Source organism: Prunus persica, chromosome G6 (genome assembly GCF_000346465.2).
Source record: "Prunus persica cultivar Lovell chromosome G6, Prunus_persica_NCBIv2, whole genome shotgun sequence".
NCBI lineage: Eukaryota > Viridiplantae > Streptophyta > Magnoliopsida > Rosales > Rosaceae > Prunus > Prunus persica.
In genome coordinates, this window is record NC_034014.1 from 22,544,195 (window position 1) to 22,569,488 (window position 25,294).

Genomic DNA, 25,294 nt, shown 5'->3' on the forward strand with positions numbered 1-25,294 from the left:
CTCAAATTATTGTCTTGTCCAACAATATCATTACAAAGAACGCTCACAAATAAAAGCTGTCATAAGATCATCTCAGTCAAAAATTGACTTTGAGCCATCTTTCCTGAAATAATTCAAGGGGATATTTGTGAGCCTATACAACATCTAATTATGGATCACTTCACCATTTTTACTGAATGTGCCTACTAAAATGGTCACATATTTGATAACGACTGTGAATTTATTTTCCTACATTTTGAGACAATTTTCCCGCCGTTAGGGGGAGAAATGACAATTCCTAAAGAACGTCATGAAATAGTGTTGAATCAATCCGCTTTTGTCTCATCAAGATAATGCATATATAAGTTGTACATATGCTAACATGGATTGATATTCTCGTATCACAATCCATTAACATGGTGACCATATATATAATGCATGCCTGAAGCATGTCAGAAATATAGGTTCTAAAGACTTAACTCCTCAGAAATGGAGATTATTTGAAAAATTCAAGCCCTATAAAAAATAACGCTCTATAGGAGGTTATGATCCACATATTCTAAATAATTCATTGTAAAAGAGATGTTTGTCCCATAAGTGACAACATAAGCCCCTGAAGAGGCATTGGTACCCCAAAGCAATGAGATGCTTATAAATTATGCATGTGCATGCACATAAGAATTGTGGGATCACAAATTGATGATACATTTGGTTTATTAGTAGCTACTACAATCATCAAGGGCTATGATTATATTAAATCACGTTTCATGAATGTCGACAAGTTAAGTGATTGGCCAAAAATGGAAATAGGCAATTCCATTTATCACTAAATAAGAAGAGTTGGATATTGAACCTATAACTCAAACACCAAATTACAAATGTTCAGTATGAAGGTTACGAATTGGTGTTTGTGAAGTGAAATAAGATCACTAATATGACATAAGGTTTCCTGGGAGAGACATGTGGTTTTAGTCTCCAATCTCATCGTAAATGCATCCACATTTCTATAAGTGCGGTTGTTACTTTAACGCAAAACTTATAGTATGTGTTAAATGCATATTTATTAAGACTATATGGTACATAGAAATCCTCAAAGCTCATGAAATATTTGAGATATATCGGATGAAGCAACCTCTTGAAGGATATAAAGTACCACAATATTCTTAATTGAGAGTTAACACTAAGAGTTTGAGTATTTTGAATTCAAATTTGATATTGTTGTAACATATTCTAACTACTATATTAGTTGTTGATACTCCTAAAGATTTCAATCATTTGAAAAGTGAAAAGCAGGTTGAATAGTGTGATAGATGATCATGTATGAAGACAATGTTGCTTGTATTGCTCAAATCAGAGAAGGAGAGATATTAATCAGGGGGAGATATCAATCAGGGAGAGCATCCCAATTCTACTACATTCAAGGCATATGCGCGTTGTACTCTTTTTCCCTTCGACTAGGTTTTTGTCCCACTGGGTTTTTTCTAGCAAGGTTTTAACGATGCAATATAAGCTCATCCAACACCATATCAATGATTCAGAAGAAAGTTTCACTCTTTTTCCCTTCGATTTGGTTTTGTCCCACTGGGTTTTCCAAGCAAGGTTTTTAATGAGGGAACTATGTCATTGTATGGTGGACATCCAAGGGGGAGTGTTGTAAATGCATGAGTTGGTGGATGACCACCATACCTCTTAATATTCCACCGTTGGATTTTATGTAACCTATGCACTAAGTATTTGTAATTAGTGCTTGTAACCTATAGGTATATTGTAAATGATGGTATTCAATCTCCTATCTTGTAAGCCTATAAATAGGTGGTTCTACCAAAGATTTAGAGATGAATAAACATGGTGAAACTTTGTCTTTAGCATATCACTTCTCTCTACATTTTCTCCCTCTAATTTTGTAACAAATGCCTTTTAAAAACAGGTAACGTGGAAGCTTAACCACACCAAAGGAGGAGTATATATATATATATATATATATATATATATATATATATATATACAGTCCCCTTCTATTGAGGGATCCCTCAAATAATTTTATTTGAGGGATGCCCTTTAGGGTACCCTACAATTTTTTTCCCAATGATCCAAACCATCTATTTTTTAGGTCTTCATTCATAGATCATCCTTACAAAAAATTAGATAAATCGAAAACCGTTTCGACATCCAATTATGTCTTACAAAATCAATGAACACGATGCTTCAAGAAAATGCTAAAATTTCAATAATTCAATTGAGTGGTCAAATGATATCGGATTCAAGTGATTTTTTTGTAGAGATGATCTTTGAATGAGTATCTATAAAATAGACGATTTGGATTAGTGAAATACAATCCGGAGTGGGGCCTACAAGGGGTGTCCCTCAAATAACTTATTTGAGGGATCCCTCAATGGAAACTCTCTGTATATATATATATCCCCCAAACGTTCTTAAAAATAAAATAAAAAAAGGTTATCTCCTCCAAGAAAAGTACTTTCTTCATTCAAAACAAAACGAAAAAAACTTCATGGCTTCTTCTTTCTCTTAAACTCTGATTTTCTGGTAAGTAATAATCATTGTTCATCAATTTCTCTTTGGTTCTTTTTTCAATCCTTTGACAATTTCTGTTATTCTTTCAATTTCAGGAATTTGAACACCAAAAAGAGAAAATCCTAATTCCTGAATTCATAAAGAAAATACCACAGCTACTGCAATATTAAATTTCTTGAAAAGATTAAATTGTTTTCCAAATGCATTCATTGCATATAGAATCCTATTGACTATTCCTATTACTGTTGCATCTGCAAAAAGAAGTTTTTCAAAATTAAAATTGTTAAAATCATACTTGCAATCAACTACGTTGCAAGAAAGATTAAACGGACTAGCTTGATTTCAATTGAAAGTGAACTTCTTGAAAAACTTGATTATGAACATTTGATTGATGATTTCTCTTCTAAAAAGTCAATAAGATCAATTTTCAGGCATTAGTATTGTATTGGCTATGTTTTTTTTCTTTTGGGGTAAAAGCTCTCGTAATAGTTTTAATTCTTCAAATAAGACAGCAAATACAATGTGAATGATTTTTCGATAATCAGGTATATTTTTGTTGTTGCTTTTGTGTTTCATGCAATATAATCTAATTTGTTAATGACATTTGTGTGCAACTACTCTTTAATTTGTGATTGCCAATTTTTTTTTTCCTATTAAACACAGATTGCTTATTGGAGGCAGCAAGGGACCTTATAGGGGCACAAGGAGCTTATTTTTGTACCAAACATTTAGCTTTATCAAATGGAAACATTTAAATTTTTATGAATTTGATTTCTGATTGTCATTACATATTTATTAATGGTGAATTTTAGTTATAAAAAAATTATTTATGACATTAAGTTATGGCAAATTTTTATAGTATTGTTGTATTAGATTATGTGAGGCCCTAATTTAAGTTTCGTAAAGGGCCCTGAAAATCTCAAGGACGGAGCTCTCTCTTGAACCAAATGGTGGCTACCAACAACAATTCTAAACTCTCTTAACCACATGTTGCAAATAAATCACTTTCATTAGTAATTACATTTTAATTATTATTTCTTTAGTGAATAATTAGTTTTAAATATTTAATTAACTTCATAAATTATATTACTTGATAATTACTAATTAAAAAATGTCAATTTTTTAAAATTAATTATTCACTAAGTAATTAATAATAAAAAGATAGTAGGCTTATGGATAAGGTTCGAGGCTTGAGAAAGGTTTTGGAACAAGTTCGGAAGCTATGATTTTTGGTTCGAGACTTGGATTTGCTCAAACTAATTTTGTATATAATAATTAATTAATATTAATTAAGTAACTTATTAAATCAGTAAAATATTTAAATATTCTCTTATGAATCAATAATTAAAACATAATTACTAATTAAAGGAATTAAAAAATGCCAAGACGTTACTTTATTACATATATTAAATTGAAAAAGTAAAGAAACTAATTTTACATTATGTTTAAAGAGTATAGCCGGGCGGCTATACAGCTTAAATATTCTACTTATAAAGTACAGCCGTCCGGCTTTACGGATAAAATATCTATTTTGGAGTACAGCCATGTGGCGTGACATTTAAAATATTTATTTAAAGAGTATAGTTTATAGAGTATAGCTATACTATAAAAATTATCTATATTGGTGTATAGTTGCCGGCTGTACTTTCATTAGTAATTAACTAATATCTTAGCTTTATTTAATCACTTTCATTAGTAATTATATTTTAACTATTAGTTCTATAGTGAATAATTAGCTTTAAATATTTTAATTAACTTCATAAATTATACTAGCCCCTTGGCACATGCTCACGCATGTGCCAATTGATTTTTTTATTTATTATTTATTTAATTTTTAGAATGAAGAAAAAATAATATGGGTAGTTATATTACATAAAAGTAGGATCTATTATTTGATTTTGTTTTTAATTTTAATTTTTTTAATATTAAAAAAATATGAATTTACCATATTATCCTCATTTAATTAATAAATTTAATTCTTAATGTTTGAATTAACCAAGGGCATTTTCTGGTATTTTGAATGTTTCACAATTCTCTGTCTTTTGCTTTATATATATAGATTACTTGATAAATAGTAACTAAAAAAATTCAATTTTTTAAACTAACTTTTTTTAATATTAATTATTCACTAATTAAATAATAATTAAAAGATAGTGGGCTTGTGGATAGGGTTCGAGGCTCGAGAAAGGTTGTGGAACAAGTTCGGAAGCTAAGATTTTTGGTTCGAGACTTGGATTTGCTCAAACTAATTTTGTATATAATCAATAAAATATTTAAATATTCTCTAATGAATTCAATAATTAAAACATAATTACTAATTAAAGAAATTTATAATATATAAAAAAACTAAGATACTACTTTATTACATATATTAAATTAAAGAAGTTTGCCAAATAAAAAAGTAAAGAAACTAATTTTATATTCTATTTCAAGAGTACAGCCGTTCGGCTTTACTAATAAAATATCTATTTTGGGGTGTAGCCGTTCAGCTTGACTGATAAAATTTCTAATTATGAAGTATAGCCGGGTAGCTTCACTTTTAAAATGTTTATTTAAAGAGTATAGCCGCGCGGCCAAAAAATGTTCCAACATAAAAACCACAAGCGAGGGCGAAACTACATACAAGGCTACCTTGGGATGTAGCCCATGTAGCTTTATGAAGAAAAAACAAAGAACCTATATAGCCCATCAACTTCCCTTCCCACTTGTCAGGGCTCTCGTTTTATTGTCTTCTTGGTGTTTTCCACTATTTCTATGAATACATCTTTTCAAACAAAAATAAAAATAAAAATTTCCAACACATTAATAGGGAAATATTATTTTTCCGAGGTCTTTTTGTATTCAGCAGAGAATATATGTGAAAAAGTTGGTCCTTTGATAGGTACCTGTTTAGTATCAGAGGATTGTAACAACTTGTATCAGTTCGTTAGTTTACTTATTTTTGAATTCACTGTACAGATAATCTTAGCCCGTTAGTTTCTCTAGTTTGCATAGCTGTTCCTTAGAGTTAGGAGATAGTTTTGAAGTGCTTTATCTGTTAGGATTTCAAACAAGTGTTTGTTATTCCTATGTGTATTTAATAGCTGCAAAGTGTATATGAAAGTTACAGTTGATTTCCTCAATCTCATATTTAGTATGTCTAAGAAGTATCCTAGTCGGTCCTAAAAAAAAACTAGATACATGTGACACTTAGCCCTATTTGGTCCCAAAAGGATATATGTGAAACTTATTTATTTTTAAAATATGATATTTGACATTTTGAATGGAGATAAATTTTATATAAACTTTCAAATATAAACTTTGAAATTGTTACACAAACCATAAAATTCAAAGTTAACATCTTGTATTTGACATATGCGTTGAAGATGCTCTATCAAGAAAATTTCCCTTTTTGACATGTTTTCAATGTCTCCCTAAGGAGTTAAAAAAGGAATGGTGATTGGGCTTGGTGGTGGAAGGAAGGTGGTGCAATGATGGTGGGACGAGCAGTTTGGTGAAACTTCATTAGGGAGGGAGGTTGGTCTTTCACCCCTCAAGACACGTTTGACAAAAAGAAAAGCTTTTATTAAGAATTAGCCTAACTTCTAGTGTTTGGTAAGGGCATTGACATGTTTGGGAAAAAAGGTCAAGCCAATAAAATCAGTTACAATCTGCCTAACACCCTAATTTGGTCTAATTAGATCTTACAATCAGTTACATAATCAAAAACAGAATAACCAAAATGAACATTGAATAATAAATTAGTTGGGAACAGGTCTACATTCACAACACAAAAGAGGGAAATATTAATTTTGTAATTCCTTATATACAACGTGCAAACTAGAATTTGGTTACCAATTTTCAGTACTATAAACTAGTTTTTTTCTTTTTCTTTTGTTTTTGTTGATAGATAATATATCATGCATTGTATTGGCAATATTGCCTTCTAAAGTCAATATTGGCTATATTATCTTTTTGACGTTTCTTGAGAATTTGATAAAGTTATTTCCCCATGCATGTCTTGTTCTATACTGTCATCTAGTTGAATTTTGAAAGATAAACATATATATATATATATATATATATTTTAAAAAGAGATATTTAGTCATACCCATTCTTAATATTAAAAATATAAATAAACTTTACACCATTTAATTTCTATAAACCAACCCAAAAAATAACAGCTGACCCTATTGATTTTAATTTTAATTATTAAATTACTTTGATGCCCCATTGAGTGTTTTAGGTTTTTTTATGAGGTTTTTGAGTTGTATTTGTTTTAAGAAATCAATGACAGTTTTGTAATTTAAAAGAAGTTAAAAGCCTTTTTGTTCTGTTGTAAATGAACTTTGGGTGTGTTTCTAAAGTCCATTTCATATATGTTTTTATATATGAAATTTTGGCTCATATATTGGGTATTATAGTGAATCTCCCTATTTAAAATACAAATGATATTGGGAATTGGGGAATCAAACCTATAACCTTGTATGCTGAAATAAATACTCTTAACGAATTGAGTTATAAATCCTTTGCTTATTTATTGAAAGTTTAAATTTGGTAAAAGTGGGTGGCGATTCACAAGTGGCGAAAGAAAGAAGGTAAAAGCATTTTTACCTTTGAGATACAAAGGATTTAGCCGGATAATTAGAACATACAAATGGAAAAACGAAAGAGGCAAAGTAAATAGCATTATTCGCAAGAGACAGAAATGTTAATCGTAGACTCATAGGTGGAATCTTCCCATCTTTTTATAAGTGTCAGTGTCAATCTCAAAATCCAGTTAATAGTCAAAATCATTTTCCCAAAAAATTATTGGGAAGTCACTATTATATTAATATAAGAGTTTAAATTATTAAAAAAAAATATATAAAATAAATTTTACAAACATACAAAAAATTCATTTACAATATAACAAAGAAACTTTTAACTTCTTATAAATTACAAAATTATCATCGATTTCTTAAAACAAACCCAATTTCAAAACCTCAAAACAAAAAAAAAACAAAAACAAAAAAAATAATAAAAAACACTCAATAGGACATTAAAGTAATTTAATAATCAAAATTAAATTTAATAAGACAAGATGTCATTTTTTGAATTTATTTATAGAAATTAAATTATGTAAGATATATCTATATATCTATATCATTAGTATTAAAAATAGATATATATAATTAAATATCCCAAAATTATTCGTATTTGGTAATAACAGTCATATTGTCACGTGTTGTTGTTATCAATCTCATAATATGACACTTCTATTTATACATGAATACAGTATAAAATATGTGAATCATGCCGTCTATAAATAGTAACACAAACGATGTAAATCAAACATATATACATTGTGAAATTTGTTTATGTGTGCAATATAAATCAGAAGCAAAGCCTTAAATTTTGATCAGATCAATTACTGGGATCATTGAACCTGAGCTTTAAGATCCAGTGGGGTCCCCTGCCCCCAGAGTCCCCACTCCTCTGTAGAGCCAACCCAGGTGGTTTTGCAGATCGAACACGTCTGCTGCCATTATATTTGCTTTTCTTTTTTCTTCTGCAGTTCGGTGTTCAACCATAATATGCCTTTCATTTTCTTCACCATCCTAAGTACGCATCCTCTTCATCACCACCACCATCTCAACGTTGACATAGAATCTACACTATATTATAAGCACCCAGCAGCACCCTTCTTCTTCCTCTAATTTCCTCTGCACACCCAACTCTTGGCTCTGAAATTTCCAGCTTCCATAATCCTATTTATTTATTTATAATTTTAATTTTAATCTTTTTTTTCTTGGGTTTCTTGGTATTGGATTGGGCGATCGAGGTCTTTGTGTTTGTCAGTTTGTCACATCCCTTTGATTCTTGACGTGCGTTGGTGAACGTGAAAGGGTCAGAGACCATTAACTGGGTGTGCAGAGTAAAAGGCCGTCCCTAATAATAGGGGACCCCCAAAACCTCAGCCTCCACGTCACCTTCTGTCACCATACCCCCTGTATTCATATTTAGAGCTCCATAGAGCAAACCCATCGGCATTAAAGTTCCATTTTGCACCTGAAACACCCAAAAACAGAGCAACCCAACAAAAAACAGAGCAAATCAACGGAAGGGTTCTTATAAATTTGGAGTCTTGAGATCACATTCGAGATGGGTAATTGCCAAGCGGCGGAGGCGGCGACGGTGCTGATTCAGCACCCGGGAAGCAACAAGGTGGAGAGAATTTACTGGTCTGTGAGCGCCCATGAGGTCATGACTTCCAACCCAGGCCACTACGTGGCTCTTCTCATCGCCTCTCCCACCATGAAGTCTGAGAATGGGGCCCCTGTGAAGCAGCTCAAGCTTCTCAGACCAGACGACACTCTGCTTATTGGACAGGTTTATCGCCTCATCAGTTTCGAAGGTCAATGTTTATCGCCACGCTTTTTATTTGCCTTTCGCTTTGTTTAGGACGAAATGTTTTTAAAAAGAAATTTCTCTCTTTTGTTATATGTATACAGATGTGTTGAAGGAGTTTGCTGCTAAAAAATCTGTGAAGCTGGGGAAATTGCTGAAGGATACAGGCGGGCCTGGCCTGGAAATGAGGATGAAAGACTTGGGTGGTCCGAATCCAAATCCAAATTTGAAGTCCGAGAACCACAACTCCATCAAGGTAACCATGCAAAACTTTACAATTTTTTGTTTAATATGAGTGTGAGTTTAAAATAATCTAATTTATGAAAAGCAAAACTAAAATTGAAGTATATATGACGCACTCATTGCTCTGACTAACAAATCTAACCTACTTTTATAACAAATTTACACTTTTGGAGACCCTATAATTATTGTTGAATCATATGAACTCATAATACTCATTTGGGAAGTTTTGGTGATTCAAAATTTGATGTCATAAACTCATATAATATGAAGCTCGGATATCAAGCATTTTGTAGGACTTTGTCTGTGGTTGGTTTATAGGGCATATTGTAGGCCCTATGCTTGTGGTTGGTTCGTGGTTTGGTTTATAGGGCATCTTCTTTTTATTTGTCATTTCAACTCATCAAAGCATCTTTTCGATCCAAAGGGGTTTTACAGAAGGTCAGAGATGTTGAGTTTTCTGAAATTTCTGACTGGTGAATTAAGTAAATTATTGTCTGTAATTCGAAGAATCTGATCTTACTTTAAACCCACGGATCTCAAGGCATGTGGGTTTTTTTGGTAACACGTTTTATTTTTGTCAGAAACTTTCCTCAGGATAGAAATATGTAAGAATCTTTAGTTTTTGCAACAGCTATACATATCACGCTTCAAAAATAAGATAAAAATACGGTCACGTGATATAACTCCCGTGGTATAACTCGTTTATGTATCAAAATGTGAATTATGAATAAGGAATGGTGGCCATTAGGAATTTTATGTTGCCATATTTGACAATAAGGAACGGTGGCCACTATGTACGATGCCACTAATCATGCAATGAATTTAAAGTGCATAACATGTGGGCCAGAAAAAAAAAAAATTTCAAGCTACACATGTTTTCAGTTTGTAAAAGTTCTTTCTCTTCTTTTGTTTTAGGGTTGGTTTCTAAGGGCACGTACAATTATTGGCATGGCCTTTGTCATGAACTCACTTTTTGATTTGCGAAATTTCCACTTGATTATTCATACATTTGAATATTTTTTGGTGGGGCTGAGAATTCACTTACCCTTTACCAATATTGGCACTGATTGAAGTTCTCAACTCCTAACCACATGACCAAATTATGCTTTTCTTAGAAGACACTGTTTAATATTTGAGTTAGACGTACTTCTAGGTAAACAGGTTTAGTTGGGTTGGGTGACCTTCAAAACTTGCTTAACATTATATTAATGAAACAGAAAGTTGTCATTAACAAGGACATATACACATCTAATGTTTTTTAAATTTATTTTATCTACATCCTGTTTAATGCGTTGAGAAAATTTTATTTCTACTTAATTTTATTCAACTTTGATATCAAATAGACATAATGCGAGGATTACGTCAAACTATTGTTATAACTTTTTGATTTATCCCAAATTATCTATATTAGGATAGAACTCAACTCTTATAATCGACCCTCTTCAGAATTTTTGTTTGTATGAATTGTCATTGTCTCATGGTGCGTCCGTGCGTGTAAATATTGCACATGCTCAAATATCTCCTTTATTTATCATTTTCAATTTTTCTTTTGGCAGATGGAGCGTGTGAGAAGCAATGGTGGCAGCAGTAGCACAAGCAGCAGCTACAGAAATGTGGCAAGGAATCACGGAGGTGGAGGTGGTGGTGTTGGGGGGCAATGGAGGCCAGCCTTGCAGAGCATTGCAGAGATTGGAACTTGAAATATATATACGCACCACATGTACGATCATGAATCATGATCTCATCAGAGCCCTTGATTTCTCTGCATGTCAATTTCTCTCCCACCAATAAATTCGAAAAACCATCAGAGCAGCAGCAGCTCTTTCTCCAGTACCTTCATATTCTCTTTTGCTGTTTTAGACGATAGGCCTTTGCTAGCTATAGTCCGATAGGGTTCCAGAGTTTGATGTCATGTATGTAACTCGTTCAACTTGGACACGTATACGACTCTTGCAGATTAGATTAACCCTTTTCTTTGATTGTAATTAGCTGCAAGTCATGCACTTAATTTCCATTTTGTTAGGTTAATTAACTTCGGTTTTTCACCATCTTTGGTAGGTCCGCCAAACAACATAAGTCCAGAGAACATTAACACGCTAGATAGTTGAAATTGCTGCAGTAGTAGCACTGGTCCTGATCTTACAAACTAATTAATTGATGAATTAAATGGATTGGATGGGATGCTGCAGTTTCAAAAGAAAGTGTGTTTAATAAGCAAGTTTTTGAAAGACTTGCTTCAAAGACTTGCACTGGCATTTACTTCCCCATACTGCACTGCATGCAACTGCAAAGGCTGATGGGCGGATGCAGAAGAGCTTTAATTTTGCATTATTATGTGATGTATTGGGTTCAATAATCGCAGCCTACCAGCATTTCCCACAAATGCATGAAGTCATTTGCGTGATTTCTTGGACGGTCTTAATTATTTTCTGTGTGATTTATGGCTCTACAGTGCAAATGTTCCATGGTGACAAGACGGCATAGACTTATAGATATAAAGATTGAATTTTACTGTGAGCCATTCAACTGGTACATGTAAAAATATTTAAAAATATTTGATGAAGAATACATTATTCTATTAGGGTTGTGGTCAAACGAGTCGAATGCGCCTTTTTACAGTGCACTACAAAACAAAGAACTGCCAATATATTTTATTTTATTTATTTTTATTTTTTCTAGTGCTCCGTCCACTAACTTCCTCTTTGCAAAAAGGTGTACAATTAGCAAGCTCATGTTTCTTTGATTGAATCATTGAACAATGATTCATTTCTCCTTGTCAACTGTTGTCGATGCACGCCCATCTTTAATCAAAACCCTCTTTTAAGCTGTATTCTCCTTGTCAACTATTGTTGATGCACATGCACGCCCATCTTAAATTACATCTTTCTTCTTTAAAACTCAGTAAAAATCTGTAAAGGATTTGTAGGTTAAGTAATTAAGAGCAGTTATATTTGCATTTGAGGTATTGTCTTTGAATCTTTTATTCCCAATGTCTCTTGTATAAAAGAAAAAAACTTAGTAGAAACTTTGTTCTTTATAATTGCAAATTTTCTTCTTTTGGTTACTTAGTTGGTGGTAGCATGGACTAAAATATTATTATTGTTTATATTCAGAAAATATTGATGTTGACAATTTCTCAAAGAGCACACACGCAAATGGGGTTTCAAACCCTTGCCATTCCACTTCTTCGACGCCTTAACCACCATTTTGTTGATGTTTTTGTGTTAATAAGCTAAACTATTTATATTTATAGTATTTTTTCGAGCTATTTTTGAAATATTAGATTTTCAGATGAGTATGTGACCTTTCCTTTTCAACTACTCACCACCTCTTACAAAGTACTCTTACTCTACACATAGAGATGATGAAAATAGTGAAAATTTTGAACCTCATAGGAACTCTATGTGGTACTAAATCACTAATGTATCTTACCATGCAATGTGTAAAGTGTAAAATATTGTAGCAAATCATTATAGATAAATGATTACGGCGTATTTAATCTTCTTTCATTAATTACTATATATTTAATACATTCACAGTGTTTTTTAGCTATATAATCAACTTAAATCAGTTAAACCCATCATGCAATGCATTTCCTTTCAATTTGTGTGTGATAAACTAATAGATAATTGACTAAATAAACATCATCTAAAATTTCAATAAAAATTTTCAAATTTTTCTTACAATTTTCGTGGTTTTTATTTAATTTGTACCGATATCGATAGTTTCCCGATACCATCAAAATTTATGTGTTTTTAGACCATCAATATTTCCAAAATCATCGATATTTTAGCCCTTGAATGATAATAAAAGCCAAGACAACTGTTAAACTATCATTCTTTTATTTACACATGAGAATGGGTTCAATGTCTTATTTATTTATAATTTGGCCGGAAGGAAGGAACTATCATTCTAGGCTTAACCCATTTACCGCAGCCTGGGCTTCAAGCCGGATTTAATCCAAATTCCAATTGTTAAATCCAGCCCTTAAAGACTTTTTCTTTTTTCTTTTTTATAACAAAGCCCAGCGTGCTAATATCAAACACGTCTCAGCCACGGCTCACTGGCGTCGGTTGGGCCCAATATAAAAGAAAAGATTCTATCCGTTTCAAAATAGCAAACTCCCTTCTTGCCAACGTAATTTCAACGCGCGCCTTTTCCCCTCTCTTCTTCTCTGTCACTCGGAACAACCAAGAAACCATGGCTTCTGCTGAACCGGGTCGGATCTCCGCCTGCGTTCTCTGGCTCCTGTTTTTCTCATTCCCGTTTTTGTCCTCTGTGGAACCATCCAGTGAGCTTTCTTTAGGTACTTTCTTTTCCATTAATCTTCACATTTTATTGCGCTTATCCACACTATGAAGTTATAAAATCTAGGGCTTTTATTACTATAAACAGAAATTTGAAACCCTGAAATTAATGTTTTGTTTATAATGTTTGTGTTGCTGGGTTGCTGAGCTTACTGAGGAAAAAGAAGAAAGTTGAAATTTTGAATCTTTTGCTACGAATTTGCCAAGAATTCGAACTCAAAATATAGGTTTTCCCTGTAAAATGGGAGGACACTTGTTTATTTGGTTACTTAATTTTTCTTAAGAATCAAGACCATGGAAAATTTCAAATTTTGGTTTGGTGTTGCATTTTCCTTGTGGCAACAGAAGTATTTTCTGATTTTCTGAATATAAATTTGTGGGTTTTCTTACATATTACTATATATTTTGGTTTAGGATACTAAATATTTTTGTATTGCTTACTACTTCCATGGAATCTTTTGTGTGTGTGTGTGTGTGTGTGTGATGCTTGATTATATCAGTTTATTCTTTCTGATACCACTGCTACATTATAGGTGTCGAGTGTATTAAAGTAGGATTTTCTTTTCGGAACCAAAATGTGCCTCCTAGATGAAAGCTTTTGGTAGGACTCAAGATCCCACATTGGAAAAATAACCTGTCCTAGGGTGGTTTAAGAGCTCTTGGGCACCCTTCCTTTACAAGCCGGTTTTAGGGGCAAGTTCTACCCATGGGCTCTTAACAGATTTGCTGGACATCTTTCGGAGATTAGTTCCTTTAGGCAGATGTCAATGACCTATTTCATGGTGACTGAGAAGTTTTACACTTTGGGTACTCATACCCCTTTCTTATCTTTTTCATTTGCAGTTGCTGCCGAGTCTGCTAGGTTACAATTATCTCATGGCATGCCAGTAAAAAATTCTCCTGGTTCCAAGCCTGGCACTTTAGTGTTGTGTGAAAGAGTTCATATCCGTGGATTGTCAAGGCTTAAATATCTTGGAAAGTTTGCCAACACTGCGAAGCTGAAGATATCAGCAACAAATTCAAGCATTCGCATACCAGCCATTGAGGTTTGTCTCCACAGGTGAGTCATCAATATTGTGGGCCTTATAAGTTGTTAATACTAATTGCTTGTCACACATCGTGCATGCAGGACTTATTTAACTGAATGGATATGATAATGTCAATGTCTCTGAATTTTGTTTTGTTATAATGAAACATTTTATCATACTGTTAGATTTATGATTGTGAAGTGCATATGCTTGGTAGAGTTTCTTGTGTGCTTTATAGTGTATAACAGTTTCCAGTTATGGCATTGTTAAAATTATAGTGAAAGTTTACAAATGCCTTATTTTATTTCATTACAAATGTATTTTGAACTTCTATTTTCATATTCTGACCAGAATGCATCAGCTATCAACCGAGTAATTTTGTTTCTCGTAATGTAATCCCCAGCTTGGAATAAAGATTTAGTTTTGATAGAAAACAGAAACAGCGAAGAATACAGTACCAGTGCATTTATTTTTTACATAAGAAATTTTTTAATATTTTGTCGCAGAAATACGTCTCTGGGGATAGGGATGTGCCCTCACAGCCAGTGGGAGAAGGTTGCCAAGGTCTCCTGGTCTGGGTCCATGTCACCCTTTGAGCACAAACTCTTAGATATACGGACAGCTGGTTCATCGTTAGAGAGCTTTGAGGTGTCCATTGAAGAAGGTAACTCTTCTTAGCCTAATATACATATATAACTTTACCTCTTACTCTAATCCTTACATTTAGTGATCATTTCACTAATGTTATATTTTGCAGAATTTTTTAGGTATCGCCTAATATTTTTGATATTGGGCATAATCATTATGAGCTTGGCGTCCCTCCTGAGCAAATCATTAGTATTTTATTACAGCAGTGGAATGGCAATAGGGGTGGTCCTTGTCATATTGATTGTACTTTTTCAGGTAATGTAATCTTCTTTTCCAGTACTAATCATGTCATGTTTACTTTATGTACCATTTTAAAGCTACCTATGTAATCCGCATCCTTGATAAGATTGCTATATGTCCGAGGAAGTCCGTAGAGTCATCCAAGAAGATATAACTGATTAGCAGACATTTTATTTTTTTTCTGGTTGTTTGCAGGGGATGAAGCTTCTCCCAACTGGTCGGAAGAACTCTCTTGCAATTTTTGTATACTCGTCTTTGGTATGTATCAAATTCAAAGCTCAGTTATTTACCTTTCTTTGGTTTTCATTTACATGATTATGATCCATGTAATTCTTACAATTTATCAGGTTGGTTTGGGATCTTTTCTCCTCCGCTACATACCTGGGTTATTGCGTTCAATACTCACCGAGATTGGAGTTAGTGAAGACATGTATAATCCTGTAAGTGATCTTGAATTATTCTGATAGTTGCCCTGGTATGTCCACCATAAAGCAAAATGCCTTTGTAATTTTCCATCCAGATTATTCGATTACATATCTTGGTCATGTTTTGCTGAAAGCCTTTATTATATTTGAAATGATTTGTGATTTCTGTTTTGCTACTTGTAGGAAGCTACCACATTGGTCATTTCTTTATTTTCATCTTCTGGAATTGTTGAGTTAGCTGGTTTACTCGGCCGAATATAGTGATTAATTTTTTGTTGTTGTTGCAAGTTTAAACAACCATAAGAATCGAGGGCACTATGGAAACTTCGGTTGATTACCCAATGAAGCTGGCCTTAGAGTTTGTTTTTATTTAAAATAAAGTTATTGTAGGCAGTTTCAAGTTGCTTTATTGAAAAAAGAAGGTAGTTTTAAGTGATCTGCCTGGAATAATCAATAAACAGCCATCTATTAGGGGAAACAAATTCTCTCGTATCTGCATGGACTTCGGCATATAGTTGCATATGCTCTAATAAGATATGAACCGGTAAACATCGTTTCCCAACAAAGTATGAATTGTTAAATATCTCTCTCTAATAAATATGAACTCTTTGATATGCCTTTTGGTTTTGATGTACTCTATATTCTCTTTCAGGTAAGATGTGCTTATAATTCTGCACTACTCCATTACTCTTACCATCTTGGATTTTAGTTTTATTCAGGTGTGTACTAATTGATGCCAAATCAAAATTCAAGTTTTTGAATGGCATGATACCTCAGAGGCTTGGAAGCACACTGTCGTTTTTTACATGTGTCATCTGATATTAGTTATTCTTGTTCTTGCTTTTGTTATATTACGGTTTTCATCTTGCATCTGAAGTCTTAGTCACTTGAGGTGTGTAATGGTTGATGGATCAGAAAAAAGGTTATTGATTCTCAAGATATGCCTGAAGTCACACAATTATTCTTTATGTGGGTCATTGATGCTAGTTATTGTTGTTGCTTTTATTATATTTAGGTTATATGTTTTGTATGTGGGACTTGCATATCTTTTTCTTTGGGTGAATTACTTTATGAATACTTTACATTCTTCATTCACATGATACCCTGGAGTTGACCTTTGTATCATATGAATTATTTAAGAGATCTTGCTGCACCTTATTTTATTTTTGTTGCGACCCAAACACTAAGGATTATGCAGTAACTGTTGGGGTAATACTTTGGAAATGTTTTAAATGTTTTGCAGTTGGCTATATTTCTTCTGGCTTTCGTTTTTCTGGCTGGAGCATGGTTGGGCTTCTGGGCAGTCCGCAAACTGGTTCTGACAGAAGATGGATCAATTGATATAATGACATCTCAGTTTGTTTATTGGTCCATCCAAATTGTGGGTGCTCTTATGACCTTTCAGGTATGTTGTATCAGCCTACACTTCAATTATCGTCTATCAAAATTTCAATAGCAGTTAACATGTAAATGTCTCATTTTCTAGAAAGTGATTTTTTTTGTATCCCTTTGCTTTTCAGAGTTCTGCTGATCACCTACTGGCAGCGGAAGCTACAGTATTTGGATTCTTAGTATCGGTAATATTGAAGAAAATCTTTAGATGGAGATTCCTCCGTCGTGTGTACAGGTATCTGTCTTTCCCGTTCTGGAGCGTAGTCATGGCCTTCCATTACTATGATCTGCCATCATTTCCTTCGTCAATATCTACAATGTAAGTAACCACCAAACTATTCCTTTGTCATTATCGACAATCTAAGTAAACACTTACTTAGGAGTTGTCTCCAGATGCCAATAATGCTTGAAGTGCGAATAGGTACAAGTGTGGGTGTTATAACAAAAATGGATACTCATTTCTCATTTTTCTAGTAATCAAAAGGATAATATATAACTTGTGGATGTTATACATGCTTGTAATGATCTTTTGAATTCTCCAAACTTGTATCACATGATCTACAGTTTCATAATTCATGCATGTTTCTTAACTTTCTTTTGATTTTTTGTGATTTTATTTGCCCATTCATGATATGTACGGAATGTTCCTGCAGGAAATTGTCGAAATCACCCAGAAAGAACAGCAGAAGATTGGAGATTCCTGATTCTCCACCTTCTCCGCCTTCTCCACTGTCAGATTCGGGGTTATTTGCTTCTACCTTCCACACCACACCTGAAAGGAGAAAATTCTCAAAAGAAGAGTGGGAAATGTTCACCGCAGAGACGACAAACAATGCCTTGCAGGAACTTGCTTCTTCTCCTGATTTTCACAGATGGTGCTCCTCAAATGTAGATAGAATCAGTGTAGCCCCCCGGAGCACGAGAAAAGTTGCTGATCAACCGCGCCGTTGGTGGCTTCTTTAGTGGTGCTAGGCAAGCAGCTGACAACAGGTCCTTCGCAATGTCGGCATGGGCAAAGTTAAGTTGGAAAGAAACCGAGATGTGTGTTTGGACATAGTCTGGAAGGAAGAAGTAGGAACAACTGTGATGTTGTAAATTCCATAGTTTTGTGCAGTTCATTATTTTTGAGCAACCTGTAGGCTGTATGGAACGGATTGTTGTTTAAGTTAACAGTAGGCTGATTTTTTGGCTCTCTCTCGCAATGATGTAACCCGGAAATCTAAAATTTAACAATTTGTAGTATTACTTGTACAATTTATTTTGTGATTAACATTCAAAAAATTAAATTATATCTAATTCTTTTTCTATGGGATTAAATGCTGTCTGTTTCTCATTTGCAATTCTTAATGGGAACTGAGTTACTTGTCAAGCGCCAACGTTGATACGAAGTGTTTTTGTCAATCTATTTGTTTTTAGATAAAAATGTTTTCTTAATGAACAGAATTACGAAAATATCTTCTGTGAATATCAACACCCTTATCGAGGGTCACGATATGGACTTAATGAATATTTCTCTCATTTTCTATGAAAATTACAATTAAAAATGAAACTATTTCCTAAAAATCTTATAACTGTATAAACAAATTTTAATATTAAAATAGTAAAAGAACATATATGCATCCATAAACAATCTATTTTCCTCCATATCAAAAAAATGATAATCTATTTTCCCCTATTTTCGTTTTGGTTATGATAGAGGGATTTGGATCCTCTATTATGATTTTTTCTGTTTTATTTTTGTTCTCCACATGCCAACTCATTAAAATTTAATTTAAGGGACTTAAAAGTTGACACATCATTCTTCAAGCAAAAACCCAATTTACTCCTAACTGAAAAAGGAAAAACAATATCCTAATGTCAAACTTAATGTCATATCCCTTTTTTCTTCTTTTTTCTTCCTTCTTCTTGTCACACGTTTTCTTCCTGTCTATAATCACAATCCATTCTGGTTGTTACAATGTTTGTTTAGTGGTGGAGCTTTGGTTGTTTAATATTGTTAATAGAGTTTAACTGTCAATTTACTCCCTAAACTTGTATGCTATTTTCAATTTGCACTCTCAGTCTTTTTTTTCTTCTAGAAAATTAGGTACATGACCTAATTTTTATTGCCAATTCCCCCTATCGTCTAAATCAACAACATCTCATTCAATAATCGGTCAAATCATTAAAAAAAAAATTGAAAAAAATTAAAGAAAAAGAGAACTAAAATAAAATATAAAATAAAAAAATTCCTAAGGACCCACCCTGCGGTTTTCTTCTCCTCCCATTCCCCGTACCACCACCCTTCACTCCTTCCCCCACATTCCCCCATGACCACCACCTGCAAACTCCAACCCCAAAACGAACCCATAACCCACAGACCCATCCTCCTCCCCCATCACAGACCCCCCCAGAAACCCCCCAAATGAACCCAGAACCCACAGATTGCTTCTTCCTCAATATCTCCGACGCATACTTGTAGGCTCCTTAAGCAATATCCATGTTCATCAGTTTCTAAAGCACCATTTCCAATGTTGTAATCACCCAACTCAAGCATTTTAAGGAAATCAATTTCTGATTAAACCCATTTTAAGCAATCAAAAACCCAACTTGTGAAACCTAAGTGTAGTAATATGCCACCACATCTATCAACCAAACTGATTAAATCTTGAAATGTGGTGGATGGCCTAATAATAAATGTAAGGAACAAGACAAATTACAAAAGATTTTTAAGTTGACCATATAATTTTCATCTTCTGTAAGCTTGGAAACCAACAACAAGCTAAGCAGCAGACAGATCAAATGCATATCACCAGATTTCTTCTCCCTCCCCCCTTTCTGTTTTTTCACCCCCATCCCCCGCTTAATCAATTGTAATTTGTCAGGCCAAAAACAAAAACATCAGTTGTAATTTGCAAAACAACGTCCAAAAAGAAATTTTGCTTCTGGGCTTTTTCAACAAACGTCTACAATCTGCACTGCAACAGAAAATTAGGAGAAATGTCAAATTTATTGCATAGTCAAAATAATGATCCAAAAAACTAGTTCTGATCCCAAATCTTAGCCGTTTTCCTTGACCTCGGTATTTCTTTTGCTCCTCTCTCTGCCCCCAACCCCAGAACCCCAGCCCGCAACCACCCATTTTCTTCTCCCCCATGACCACCACGGCAAGCCACTCTCCATTCTCCACCCCAAACCCATCTCCCCCACCAACAGACCTTCCTCACCTTCCGCGGCCGTTGCCTCCCTTTTTCCCCTTCTCTTTCTCTCTCTCTCCCCCTCCAACCCCCTTCTCTTTCCCACATTCGAGCTCCAAGAGATGAAGTGGATGGGCCCCGGTTTATTAAAAATGATTTTTTTTTTTTTTAACAAATAAAATAACCAAATTGCCCTCATATTTAAGGCAAATTGAATAAAATGTGTTGATATAGAAAGGAGGGGAAATTGGCAATAAAAATTAGTTAGTGTACCTAATTTTTCAAACAAAAAAAATGAGAGTGCAAATTAAAATTAAGGTACAAGTTTAGGAGTAAATCTACAATTAATTCCTGTAAATATTGAAATCGATGCCATCAGATATGCTCAAGTGTGTCCTCAGAGTCGACAAATATGAAGAAGCTCCTCCAATGGAATGACCTGTATGGACAAGGTGGACTCATAAAGAAAAAATCTCTCAACCATTTTATGTAAAATAGATTTTTTTTCTTTATTTCTGTGTGTAGAAGTCCTCATTTTCTTTATTTTTTTTCATCTTACTTAAAGACGTGGCAAGATGTAAGATTCTACATCAACCAACGGAGAGAGGGTGATGTGCCTTATATGTGCATACCCGCATCCATTTAGCACGAGGTCTTTTGAGAGCTCACTGGCTTCGGAGTCATGGGAACTCCGAAGTTAAGCGAGTTGAGGGCTAGAGCAATCGCAGGATGAGTGACCTATTGGGAAGTTGCTCGTGAGCTCCCAGAAACAAAATCGTGAGGGCAGAGAAGGGGACCCAAAGCGAACAATATCGTTTGATGTGATGAGGGTGGTTGAAGGGAAAAAAAAATCCTTTGTTGTTTTCCTGGATAAAAGAGGAATTACATTTCAAGACCTAGATATTGTGATTGTTTTGTAAGGTTTATTGACTGATGAGTTATGGTTATTTTCCCGAATCAATGGATATGGAAATATTTATATATTTATTTATTTATTTTGATAGAGAAAAGATAAGGGATTGTGATTACAGAATTTTTGGAGAAACGGCAAGAAGAAGACGTGCTAAGGTAAGACGGTAGGAAAATAAAAAATAAAAAAAGGGAGACGATGTTAAGTTTGATGTTAGTCGGGTTGGGGGTATTATTATTATTATTTTTTTAAATTAGGAGTAATTTTTTGTTTGAAGAATGATGTGTCAACTTTTAAGTCCCTTAAATTAAATGTTAATGGGTGGCATGTGAAAGACCAAAGTCAAGCAGATCATGGTAGAGAAAATTAGAGCAGAGAATCCGAGTCCATGATAGAGACCACAATTGACTTTTGAAAATGAGTTACTTGAGTGTGAGATAAATGCAAAGAATTTGTATGTAATGAGAATATCATGCAAAGAATTTGTATATAATGGGAATATCATTGTTTTGCTATTCTGACCAATTACATTCCCGTTATGGGGAAAAATTATCACATATATGATGAAACATTGGAAATAACAAAATAGGTCTATTCCCACAAAATAGAAGTTTTTCTCCTTTATGACCGAAGCTATTCTATTTGTTTTCATTAATATTCTCCTACTCTTTGTTTAGATGGAGGAAAATAATTTGAAATTTAGCTAAAGTCAGAAATTGAAAAGGAGAAATTAATATTTCCGTTGTTTGGCAACTTAACATAAAACTCAGGGGTCTTTCGATATAGGTCCAAATTTGAGTTTGCACTATGAATGCAATTCATCTCTCTTTTGACGTAGAATTGGATCCATCGACTCAACAGGCAAGCCAACTATGCAAAGCCTTGGCCACTGTTTTTAAAACATTTACACATGTTTTCATTGTACAGTCAATCTTCTAAATTTTATTAATTACTGCAATCAATAATTTAATATCACATTTCTACTATTAATCTCAATTTATCAAACGCTTTCAACCAGTGAATACCAAATGGTGAGGTATGTATGTCTTTGGGTGGTTTGATTTACCTGCTTTGCAAGTTTGTGTATACCTCCTTCATAGGTAATTTCATATCATATATCTCCTCCATAGGTAATTAACATTTAAATGTATACCTCCTCCATAGATAAATAACATTCATATGTATACCTCCTCCATAGGTAATTTACCTATCCATTCCTAATTAACATTCATGTATATTCCTAGTTCATAGATAATTATACCTCCTCCATAGGATTGTAAGAAGAAAAAGAAGGAAGAAGAAAGAAGAAGATGAACAAGAAAGATTATAGGAAATTTATAAGATTTTCAAAATTAAAATGGATAGACAAGAAAATATTTTATAAATTCAAATCATAATTAACTATAAGTTCAAATATAGTAATTATTGGCCTAAAATTAATTTCTTACCCCTTTGTGAATTGCAATCAGAATCAATAGTTGTATTAATTAGCTAATTATTATGATATAAATTAGTCTTTCCGGATTTAAATCATAAAGGCATAATTGGAACATGAAAATAAATATAATAAATAAATAATATATATATTTCTATCATAAGAATTGGACTTATACCGAATTATTTATAAAACTTATTAAATGACTCGCAAAAAAAACCGTGGAATATGGGGACCGAGAGTTCTAAGTTTAATTTCTGCTAAAAAAGACGTCATTTTGCAATTTATATTGAGCAAGAATTCGTTTTTTTTTTCCGTAATTTTTGTCATTTAAAAAATTTGATATACATAATAAATCCAAACACTTTAAATTATTAATTGTAAGAAATTTAAACTATAAAGATCCAAATTCCGTAATTTAAGAATTCTATACAATTTTCAATTCATTCATCCAAACGCATTGCTAGTTCTTATCTTCCATTATTTTCTTAATTAAAAAAATTTCCCATTTTCGTATAGATTAACACCAAACAAGAATCTTTTATCTTATAACAAGAAACCCCTAATTTTTCTGATACAACCAGTGTAAAGGACTCAGTCGAGTTGTTGTTGTTAGGTTTATTTATTTATTTATTATAGACTCTAGAGTATTAACACTAGTCACTAGAAATTAGTAGGACGACGGTAAATATTTGGAAAAAGAAAAGAAAATATTCTTTCGAACCCATCCACTACGTAAATTCGCATCATTTCTCCTTTTGTGTGCTGTTAAAGCAGCGTGGAAACCGCGTCTCTCACCGCGTCTTAAGAATCAGTTTCTTGAGCTTATAGGTTTTCAGAGGAAATTTGGTTTCAGGTTCAGTCCTCGAGCTTTAGCCGACTCTCAAAAGTCTTATAAAATCTCTCAAATATCTCAACTTTTTCAACATTCAATCAAAACTCAGTTGCTAATTTGTTCTAAAAAAGTCTTAAAAAGAAGGTCTTTTTGGTCTCAACAGAGAAATACAAAGAGAGATTCAGAGAAGATGAGTTACTACAATCAGCAGCAGGCTCCAGTTGGTGTTCCTCCTCCACAAGGTCTGTATCAAGCTGCATGTTGTTTGTTCCTTTGGGATCTTTTGATTTTGATTTTGGTTTCTTCAATTTTGTTTTTCAGTGATCAGTTTTTTGTTTTGGTTTTTTCATAATAATACTAACAACTATTGATCATCAAACAGGTTATCCTCCAAAGGATGCTTACCCTCCACCAGGGTACCCTTCACAGGGTTACCCTCAGCAGGAGTACCCTCCTCCACAGGGTTACCCACAACAAGGGTACCCACAGCAAGGCTATGCTCCCCAGTATGCTCAGCAGCCCCCTCCTAGGAAAGAAAGTGCTGGTTTGCTTGAAGGATGGTAAGGCTCCTCTCCCTCGCTCTTCTCTTAGCATATCTTAATAAATTGATGTAGACTCGTAATTATGAGATGGCACGATTTTGTTGGTTAAAGATTTACCCTTTTGTTTGTGTGTTTGATTTTTTTTTAAAATTTTTTATTAGTGATTGTTGCCTAATAGTCTAAAATAAGGTGTAATTTTTATGCCTGAAGAAATTGATATTTGTTTTGATGGTAAAAAAATTCCTCTTTTGTTTGTTTGTTTAATTTCTTTGTAATTTTTTTAGTGAGTGTTGTTGCATGACAGTATAGGAAAGTGCATTTCATATTCCTGATGAAATTGATGCTTGTTTTACATGTTGATTTTGAATTGGATATTTGGTGGATCTGAAACTTCAACATCCCGGTTTTGTTTTGTTTTAAGTTGAAGCCTCGTAAGGACTTTATATATGATCCTTGACATAGTTTGTTTTGATCTAAATGTCTTGCAGTTTAGCAGCACTTTGCTGTTGTTGCCTTTTGGACGCGTGCTTCTGATGGAAATCTGGACGATTTAATCTTTGATGATTCGTTCACGATTGCTTTAGGTTGGGGTAAAGTCTCATTCAAGTTTAGGATAAGCTGTAGTGTCTGGCAATATGTTTAACAGTGCTGTTTAGTTTGGCAATATGTAATGCAGACTCCGGGAATTATATGATGGATTTATGTAAGGATATTTTCTTTCTGAATTGAATGACAGTTTACTTTCGACATTGTCGTGCTATTGTTCATCAGCAAAATGAATTTACTACGTTCTCTATAGTTAATGGTTCAGATTCAGAGAGTATGTACATGAAGTCTCTGAGGATTTTAGAACAATCCTCATGGACAAAATCTGGGAATTCTATGACTTTCTTGTTTGTTCAGAATTCTTGTTTTTGGATTATCTTTTGGGTTGGATGTCATGATGTGTTGTATAATGGATGTAGCATTCTATAGATGCCTTACCACTTGTATCATTGGGATACAGCTCATAGTCGGCAAATATAGTGCTTTGCTAATGTATAGAGATGCTTTGGTTTGGTAGGTTGCTAAGGCTCTTTCTCCTTAGGGGTGTATTCAATTAGGATTCTAGAGAGTTTTGAAAAGATTTTAAAAATCTGGATGTATTTAATTTGGATTTATACAAACTTTTAAAAAGTCTATAACAGTTTGGGTGTATTCAATCTAGACTTGTTTGAACTTTTAAAATGTCCA

General features: G+C 33.5%; 3 protein-coding genes across 4 annotated transcripts; all 3 read left to right on the forward strand.

The window, feature by feature from the left end:
* On the forward strand, nt 7,895-11,151 carry LOC18772260. Its single transcript, XM_007205918.2, has 3 exons — nt 7,895-8,887; nt 8,985-9,136; nt 10,680-11,151. The coding sequence occupies exons 1-3, from the start codon at nt 8,635-8,637 to the stop codon at nt 10,821-10,823; spliced, it is 549 nt and encodes a 182-aa protein (XP_007205980.1). The 5' UTR covers nt 7,895-8,634; the 3' UTR covers nt 10,824-11,151.
* LOC18772914 (nuclear envelope integral membrane protein 1) lies at nt 13,256-18,480 on the forward strand. Of its 2 annotated transcripts, none has more exons than XM_020567249.1 (9): nt 13,256-13,429; nt 14,274-14,490; nt 14,965-15,122; nt 15,216-15,361; nt 15,542-15,604; nt 15,694-15,786; nt 17,015-17,176; nt 17,292-17,482; nt 17,817-18,480. In XM_020567249.1, exons 1-9 carry the CDS (start codon nt 13,324-13,326, stop codon nt 18,124-18,126), a joined length of 1,446 nt encoding a protein of 481 aa, XP_020422838.1. In that variant the 5' UTR covers nt 13,256-13,323; the 3' UTR covers nt 18,127-18,480. The 2 variants fall into 2 exon arrangements, with proteins under 2 accessions (XP_020422838.1, XP_007208548.1); XM_007208486.2 differs by having other exon boundaries at nt 13,257-13,429; nt 17,292-17,398.
* Nucleotides 23,369-24,877, forward strand: LOC18775425 (cysteine-rich and transmembrane domain-containing protein A). The gene is made up of 3 exons (XM_020567075.1): nt 23,369-23,761; nt 23,902-24,079; nt 24,550-24,877. The coding sequence occupies exons 1-3, from the start codon at nt 23,710-23,712 to the stop codon at nt 24,593-24,595; spliced, it is 276 nt and encodes a 91-aa protein (XP_020422664.1). The 5' UTR covers nt 23,369-23,709; the 3' UTR covers nt 24,596-24,877.

What these genes read in the sequence shown, in the direction of transcription:
- LOC18772914 (XM_020567249.1), top strand. Translation starts at nt 13,324, where the DNA reads ATGGCTTCTGCTGAACCGGGTCGGATCTCCGCCTGCGTTCTCTGGCTC. An exon ending in ATCCAGTGAGCTTTCTTTAG is followed by an intron (nt 13,430 to 14,273) that starts GTACTTTCTTTT and finishes TTTCATTTGCAG; the next exon opens with TTGCTGCCGAGTCTGCTAGG. An exon ending in GTGAAGACATGTATAATCCT is followed by an intron (nt 15,787 to 17,014) that starts GTAAGTGATCTT and finishes AATGTTTTGCAG; the next exon opens with TTGGCTATATTTCTTCTGGC.
- LOC18772260 (XM_007205918.2), top strand. Translation starts at nt 8,635, where the DNA reads ATGGGTAATTGCCAAGCGGCGGAGGCGGCGACGGTGCTGATTCAGCAC. An exon ending in TCGCCTCATCAGTTTCGAAG is followed by an intron (nt 8,888 to 8,984) that starts GTCAATGTTTAT and finishes ATATGTATACAG; the next exon opens with ATGTGTTGAAGGAGTTTGCT. An exon ending in AGAACCACAACTCCATCAAG is followed by an intron (nt 9,137 to 10,679) that starts GTAACCATGCAA and finishes TTCTTTTGGCAG; the next exon opens with ATGGAGCGTGTGAGAAGCAA.
- LOC18775425 (XM_020567075.1), top strand. Translation starts at nt 23,710, where the DNA reads ATGAGTTACTACAATCAGCAGCAGGCTCCAGTTGGTGTTCCTCCTCCA. An exon ending in TGGTGTTCCTCCTCCACAAG is followed by an intron (nt 23,762 to 23,901) that starts GTCTGTATCAAG and finishes ATCATCAAACAG; the next exon opens with GTTATCCTCCAAAGGATGCT. An exon ending in GCTGGTTTGCTTGAAGGATG is followed by an intron (nt 24,080 to 24,549) that starts GTAAGGCTCCTC and finishes AATGTCTTGCAG; the next exon opens with TTTAGCAGCACTTTGCTGTT.